The 8,142-nt window shown below is 39.1% G+C and overlaps 1 protein-coding gene across 6 annotated transcripts in view; it reads left to right on the top strand.

The window, feature by feature from the left end:
• The window catches only part of zmp:0000000881 (CBL-interacting serine/threonine-protein kinase 21), a 6,807-nt gene extending 2,927 nt beyond the window's left edge, over nucleotides 1-3,880 (top strand). For all 6 annotated transcript variants that reach the window (XM_005946958.3, XM_005946956.3, XM_042214052.1 and 3 more), the window contains exons 3-5: nucleotides 928-1,066; nucleotides 1,391-1,498; nucleotides 2,096-3,880. In XM_005946958.3, coding sequence (XP_005947020.1) covers nucleotides 928-1,066; nucleotides 1,391-1,498; nucleotides 2,096-3,043 — 1,195 coding nt within the window. In that variant the 3' untranslated portion in view covers nucleotides 3,044-3,880. The remainder of the gene's footprint in view (nucleotides 1-927; nucleotides 1,067-1,390; nucleotides 1,499-2,095) is intronic.
• Nucleotides 3,881-8,142: the final 4,262 nt, after the last annotated feature.

Raw genomic sequence — 8,142 nt, 5'->3', positions numbered from 1 at the left:
CTACCTACCTACCTACCTACCTACCTACCTACCTAGGCAGTATTATGAGGTTTGTTCTTCTTACTGTAAAAGGGAGTTTTCCCTTCCCACTCTTGCCAGGTACTTATTCAAAGCAAGCTCATGATTTGAATTTCTGTTGCCTACCTGCCAGCTTGAACCATTTTCCTTAGGCCTCTGATATCAACAAGGCATTTAAAGAAGGGGTAGATCAGCAGTTTCTGAAACACTGCCATCAACCAACCACCCCATTTTCAAATGTACTTTAATCAACTTTCTTCTCTATTCTGATGCTCTGTTTTATCTTCATCAGGTGGTCTTGACTATGTGTTAATTAACTGCTAAAAAATTAAAGTAATACTATTTAATAAGAGTACAGCATGAAGTCAATTAAACGTCTGGGGTATTGATATGGCCAGTTAAGTAGCAGAGGTTGTTGTTAATCAGTTTCAGCTGCTGTAGTATTAATGACATTAACAACAGCTTTACTAGAGGAGCAACAATGAGATAACACCCAAATCAGGAGTGGTTTTACAGGTGGAGGACACTGACATCTTTTTCCTCTTTAGCATTTTTGACCAATTTTTCTTTCACAAGTTTTGCATTTAGCTAGGGTCAGTGTCACTACTGGTAGCATGAGCACTGCCAGAGACCTACAAAATGATCTCCAGCAGGCCACTGATGTGAATGTCTCTGATTAATCAATCTGATCAATACAACTAGAAACCGACTTCATGAGAGTGGCCTGAAGGCCTGACTCATCTAGTGGCCTCTGAATCAAAACCTGAATGTTTGCACAGAATTCCCTCACCTGATGCTAGATGATCCAGGTGGTTTTGAATGTTTTAGAAAAAGAAAACGCCCGGTTTATTTTGTTTTGATTTTGTCAAAATCTTCTTTTCTCCATGACTTGTTACCACTGATCTGCAGCAAGGCAAAACATCCCAACATAGTGAGGCTTCTGGGCAAAATAATTCTTAAAGATGGAAAATGGATCATTCCACTAGAGTTTGTCTTCGGAGAGGACTTGGAGACCACCATCTTCAAGGCGTCAAAGTCTAAAATATTGGTGAGGTTACTAGAAAAAAGACAAAAGAAATGAAAGTTGAAATTAAGAAAAATTGTTTGCATGGTTTGCAGGTCACCACTGCCCTTTGACTGACTCCTTTGCTTTGCTGTGTGTTTTGTGTAGGGTATAAACCAAGAACAATTGCTGTTGTAATATTACCTATTATCTTCTGTTGTGTAACATTTTATGTATTTTAGCATGCAATTGCCTAATTTATTTCACACTTTAATAAGTAGTTTAAAGATTTCCAACTCTGGTAAGCATGAAAGTCAATGTGACCCTGGTCGTCCTAAAATTGGTCTCATATTTATTTTTACCACACAGATGACTCCAGCTAATAAAGGCACAATCATTGTCGGCATGTGTGAAGGGCTGCTTCATCTACACTCCAGAGACATTGTCCATCAAGATCTCAAGCCTGAAAACATTATGGTGAGTGGAAATTTAGATTTTTTTATCACAATTTTTATTTTTAACATGCAGATTTGAGCATATGTCGACTCTGAATAAGTCTTATCCCTCTGGTAGGTAAAGAAGTTTTTGTCATTTGTTTGTTTTTTGCTTTTTTATTTGCAATGTCAAAGTCAACTTACGCAAGCTTTGGTTGTCTCAGAGATTAAGTAATGTAGGGCAAAGCACATGCGTCTGTCACAGTGAAACTACGAATGGCTCGTTACGCATATACTTGTCTCAAAACTTTAAAGACATACGTGTGGCTGGTATCATAAAACTGATCATGGCAAAAAAACACCATCCCATATTCTTTGTCGCTTTTCAAAATCACAAGATTACAAAATGCTTTAACAACAAAACAAGCATTTGAAAAGACAGTCAGCTAAAGATCAACAGAACCAGATAAAAATAATAAAAAAAATCAATAAATAGAAAAGCTGGTAATTCTGTGCAGACTCTTCAGAGAAACTATCTCTGAGCAGAAGCTGGTTGCACATTATCCACCGTATAAAGCTGTATGAGGTGTATTTTTTTTAGTCAATATTTAATGTTTGCTGAACAATGTTTGTTCTTTAGGTGGAGCATAACACGAACAGAGCAGTAATTATTGATCTGGGACTGGCCAAGTTCTTCAAACGTGGTCTAAACTCTGCAATGGACATGGGGAACGAGGCTTACTCGGCTCCTGAGGTGCTGCAGAGGGGTAGCCAGAGAGATCAGCGTTCAGACGTCTGGGCCATGGGAAAAATCATAGCTGAGCTCTGTGCCCGGATTCGTCTGTACACACCCAGCGTCTGTCCTGACAAAATCAAGGATGTTTTAAAGGACCAACCATACTGCCCTGCTGTGTGTAGGATGGTGGAGCAGAATCCATCTCTGAGGGCCTCTATGGGCGGGGTCATTAGTGATATTCGAAGAGCTGCAGGAATGGGCATTGTCACCAACACACCCATTCAAAAAGATCATCTTAAACCACCTACACCTCACTTTAATGCCAGAAACCAGTCCCCATCACCTCCGAACAGAGATGCACATCTGCCAATCAGGGACCCATCACCAATCAATCGAGCTGCATCTCCGCTAATCAGGGAATTATCACCGATAAACCGAGGTATTTCTCCACTTAACAGGGATCCATCACCGTTAAACAAGTTTGACATACATCAGTCACCTATGAATAAGCCTACAGGGCGGATATTTGAACGTTCTCCTAGACCAGAGATAAAACCTTTGCCTCGGACTGGAGTGCACCTTCCTCCTTCCCCACAGAGGCAAGAGGACAAGAACAAAAATCACGATCTGGCGCCGAAAGGTGGATCAGAACTCGCACAGGACCTCAGGAAAATGAAGTTGTTACACGAAGCTGCCAAGGATCTTCCCTGCAACCTGCCAACGACAGGGAGGGTGGTGGTGCGGCGTTTTGAGGAGAAAAACGGGGAAATGGGTTCATGGGAGCAGACCGAGGTGGTAACTCGTGATGGAAAGATAGTCAAGTTTGATGATGTCAAGTTTAACAGCAAATGAGAGTATCTGGGAGAGTTACAAAATAGTTGTATGTTCACTCAGCTTAAAGAGTAGACTGAGTTTAGGTGCAGTGGACATTGCATGGAATGTAACAGGATATAATTTTTTTTTAAGGAATTGATTAGTTTTGAGTTATTTCCAAATTAAAACTTTCCATTAGCATATGCTTAGTTCCAAATTTATTTTTAAAAATATCAATTTCAAATGCAAACCTAGATGTTGTGGATTTTGGTATGCATTATGCTCACTGTAAGCTCTGTGAGTGAGACTTGTAATGAGATTATCTCCAATTGAAAAACTGATAGTTATATATATTTTCTGTTGGCTAAAATGTGCAATGGTGATTACATATGAAATGTGTTTTGATAGTTTTGGTTAAATAAATGACTGTGAGAAATTAAGGGCAGGGAATGTGGGTGTGGTATACAGAATGGGTCTGTGGTGTATTGTCTGCTTAATATGTCTGCTGTTTTTTTAACTAGTGATCTAATCTTTAAGCTGTACTGTGCATCAGAGTCTCCTGTGTCTGATAGTCGTTTTTTTTTAATGACTGTAAAGTAAGACAAATAAATCCAGCAATCTTTATCTTTGAGTTGCTGGAACCAACAAGTGATTTGTTGCTGGGTTGATTTGATGCTATTGTGTGGCAGAAGTTCTTGCTACACTGCTCTTTACACTTCAAAGTGAACAAAGGTGATGTGTTAGTCCACACCCCGTTTACAAGAACAAGAAGAACCCGTTTTATTTTTTTTGTAATTACTCTTGCAGTAATAAAGTACATCTTCCAATCTCATGTAGTTGTACACATCAGCATTAAAGTTGCTTTTATTGTTTATATGTGCTCTTAGCAGTCTGTGTGGATTTTTTTTCACGGCCTGAAGGGGAAAGCTCTGAGTTGAGACTGATTTACTGTCACTGGTGGGACCATTTCACATTTGGCTTCCTCCTTGAAACCGTGGCACTGTTTAGATGACCACCTGTAAAGGATCAGTGATTTGAGGTTTCTACATGAATATAAACTTAGGTCAACAACTGCCATTTGGTTTCAGTTGTTTCTACATCTGTTAACACTGCAGTCCATCTTAGCCACATGGATCAAGGAAGTGGGTTGTGTGGTTTCCTTGTAAAGCTGAGCAACTGACAACTTTTATTTATGTAGAATGTCATGTGAATTAGCAATGCTTCGTGAAGAATTACACAAGTGGTATTAAGTCCTGGTTCTGTAAGTCGTGTGTTTTTAAATATGGCATTAAATGCATATTTGTATTGTTGCCTCTTAGCTCCATTTGAGATAATGATGTGGTGCAAGATGTGGGTGAGTTAAACAAAGTTAGGTTTGGTATTATTATCACATTTATTATAATTTTAAGATTTTCTGTTATCTCACTTCAAATGTAATTTTTTTCACAAGCACACCACAGACTGGATTAGTATGGACATGCACTCTGTATCGGTGACTGCTTTTGGCAGCCACATGAGGATATAGTATGCCCTCTTTTGGATATTTGGATAAGTGCATTTGTCTGTTTTAGTAGTAACCGATGACAGTGAGAGACAGTTTATGATTTTTGACTATAAGGTGATTGTGTCTTACTATTTTCAATTAAAATAATCATTGCATGTCTTAAAGTACAGAATACTGCCTATAAAATATTTTCAGGTAGAAATGTGATGCAAATACAATCCACTCTAGACACACGATGTTCGCCTTGTAATCGGAAGGTTGACGGTTCGAGCCCCGGCTTGGACAGTCTCGGTCGTTGTGTCCTTGGGCAAGACACTTCACCTGCTGGTGGTGGTCAGAGGGCCCGGTGGCGCCAGTGCCCGGCAGCCTCGCCTCTTCAGAATATTCTTCTAAAATTATTTTGGGTTACCAGAAACAGGCTTTTGGTAGTTTATGGCACTTTGTATTTAAATTTGACCATTTACATTACGCACTGTCAACACAATATTGTCTGTATTTTGTCCATGAGGATAGATCACAAATCCCCTCACAGTGCTTTTCTTTTAACACAACAGTGAGTCTAATGGCCTCTGCAGAAACCAGATCTCAATCAAATAGAGCATCTTTGAGATGTGATAGAATGGGACACGCAACAAATTTCCACTGTTATATGCTATCATGTCAATATAGATCAAAATCTCTACAAAAGGTTTCCAGCACATTGTTTAATCTATGGCATGAAAAATTAAGGCGGTTCTGAAGGTAAAAGGGGATCCAATACAGGTACTAGCAAGGTGTACCTAATAAAGTGGCCCATTCAATTTAGTTCAGTTTTATTTATTTAATGCCAAATCACAACAATAGTCAACTTAAAGCCCCAACAGTCCCTCTATGAACACGCAGTTGGATACAGCAGGAAAGAAAAACTCTTTGTTTTGTTATGTTTTGTGTCTTTTCAGCCAAGAGAGCTGAAGTAAAACAGCAGCAACAGCTAAACTAGGTGTAGCTAAGAAAGCTAATCATTCTTGTCTGCTTCTTGTCTGAAGCTCTTTCAAGCTAGGACACTTTCCCCACAAAGAATAAAATGGTGCAATGCTAGAAATGGTTTAGAAATACAGGAGAAACTTGTTAGTGGTAAATTAAGCCATAATAGAATAGAATAGAATAGAATAGAATAGAATAGAATAGAATAGAATAGCCTTTTAAGGTAGCTGGACTGAGGTGAAATTTTAGCCTCTGCCTATTATCACATGGTTATTTCAATTATGTCACGCCTTTAGATGCTTGAGTTATACAAGTTCCATAAATGTGATGTTGCAATTTAAAATAATTGATACATTTACATTGATTTGATTCATTCGTCAGCCTGAAGTTGTTTACATGTTTAAATGTACTAAACATCAGCATTCAGGAAAGGTGTGATGCGTGCTTATTTAGACTTCACAGTCTCTTTCCTTTGTAAAACCCCAGGATCAACTGTACCGCCACTATATTGAAGTCGTGTTCAGGTGATTTTATCCCGTCTTTTATCGTGTTTCTCAAGACTTCCATCCCCCAGCTGGATTTTTTCACGCTGCATGACAAGCAGTGAGCTCTTTAATAAAACAGCAGATTCATTTCTTTTAAAGCAAAAGCTTGCTTGTCCATCGTGTTGCATCATCTTCAAAAGCAGCGTTCAACAAGGCCGCTCCACTCACTCAGTCAGCTGTGTAACCATTGCCGGGTCGGCTGTGTGATAGGGCTGATGGGTAACGAGGGGGAGAATCATAGGTCTTGGTGTGACAGATAAATACCTTTATGCTTCGGTTCATGCATTTTGAAAATTTTCCCCTGGGTAATTCGCACACACATCCACATCCAAACTTCCCACATGGACATTGTAACAAAGCCAATTACCTAACTTCACATGCACACATTGTTAAAAATAGCCTTTAGCACGCAGACACACATATATACAAATCCAGTACCCAAGACAGAGTTTCCTTGTTTTCAGGTTTTAATAGTTCTTACAAAGAAAGAAGCATAAAAATTTTATTACAATTTTTCATTTGGATGGCATGGTAGCAAGTTCCCATTCTTCCACAGCTCAACACAGTTCACAGTGAACACACTCCTCTGGTGCCACTGACATCAGATGACAAGAAAGTGCGGAGAAAATGGAGAGAAAAGATGGTTTATCAGCTGAAGTTGCTCCAAGTTGCTAAATTCATAAAAATAACATATAACCACACTTGCTTGCAAGTATATCAAGAACTGGATTTGCATGCTGAATTATATTTCATCTGAAGAAAGTTTTGGTCAATATTATCATTTGACATTAAGAAGCATTATTTAAATGAGTACAACATAGAAAGTACTCATTGATACACTGAACATATGCATCCAGTTTGTTGTGTTATACAACACCTGAAAAAGAGCTGTTTCAGATGACACTGGACAAGCAGACGTCATGTAGCTAGCATACAAAATATATTATTACATCATTTTGATTGGGGCGACCGTGGGTCAGGGAGTTGGGAAGCGCATCTGTAACCGGAAGGTTGCCGGTTCGATCCCCGGGCCCTCTGTCCTGGTCGTTGTGTCCTTGGGCAAGACACTTTACCCTACCGCCTACTGGTGTTGGCCAGAGGGGCCGATGGCGCGATATGGCAGCCTCGCTTCTGTCAGTCTGCCCCAGGGCAGCTGTGGCTACAACTGTAGCTTGCCTCCACCAGTGTATGAATGAATAGTGGCATTGTAAAGCGCTTTGGGTGCCTTGAAAAGCGCTATATAAATCCAATCCATTATTATTCAGCAGTTTTACATCATTTGAAATTATTATTATTCTTTTTTTCTTTGTAACTTTGACCTTTGCTTCTATAGAGACAAAATCTACATAAATCTTGCCCCTAGAGGGAAACAATCAAATGCTCTACACTGACTTTGTGCTGTTAATGCCTTTTTGTTATCTCTCAGTGCTAGCTAAACGCTGCAGTGTGGTGAAATGCAAAATTATTATAGCTTACTAAGCTGAACTACAAAATAAACTAGATCTTTAGTTTAGTGTCAGTAAACCATAATTATTTTAATTTACTAAAATAAAAATAAAAACTAGAGTCTTGGAATAATATAATTAACTTATAATGATGCCTGCCTGTCTCCAGTAGTACTGTGTGAAGTGCCTCAGGTAGAGGATGTGAAGACAGGCACTGTTGGTATTGATACTGTTACAAATGAGTATCTAAATTGCTGCATAAATTAGCATCTGAGTATCGATCTTTTTATTTCTTTTTTGTTTTGGGTTCTTTTTTGTACAACCCTACTCCAATCTGCACCCACACATTATCTACATGAACATGTTGTTGCTCTGTTTCATAGCTCTTTAAGACCTACACAGTTGCTCTAAATGCAAAACTAGATGGGAGCTGTGGAATACAGAAAATACTGAGAAGGAGCAAGACCCAGTACCATCTTCATTTAACCAACAGAAGACAACAGCAACAACAGATTTTTTTAAGCAAGCAAAAAGAAACACAAGAGTCAATTCGCAGGGTTGCATGAGCCATCAGCTGATAACATGGGTCATGGTGTGAGTAGATGTTGAATCGCCTTGGAAGGAATTTCAAAACTGCCCACGTACAGTATAGTCCCGAATTTGCCATTTTAAGATCTGTTC

Source organism: Haplochromis burtoni, unplaced genomic scaffold (genome assembly GCF_018398535.1).
Source record: "Haplochromis burtoni strain Fernald_Lab_line unplaced genomic scaffold, NCSU_Asbu1 Contig_512, whole genome shotgun sequence".
In the NCBI taxonomy this organism is placed as follows: Eukaryota; Metazoa; Chordata; class Actinopteri; order Cichliformes; family Cichlidae; genus Haplochromis; species Haplochromis burtoni.
The sequence above is the reverse complement of the archived record's forward strand: the minus strand, read 5'-3'. Positions and strand labels throughout refer to the sequence as shown.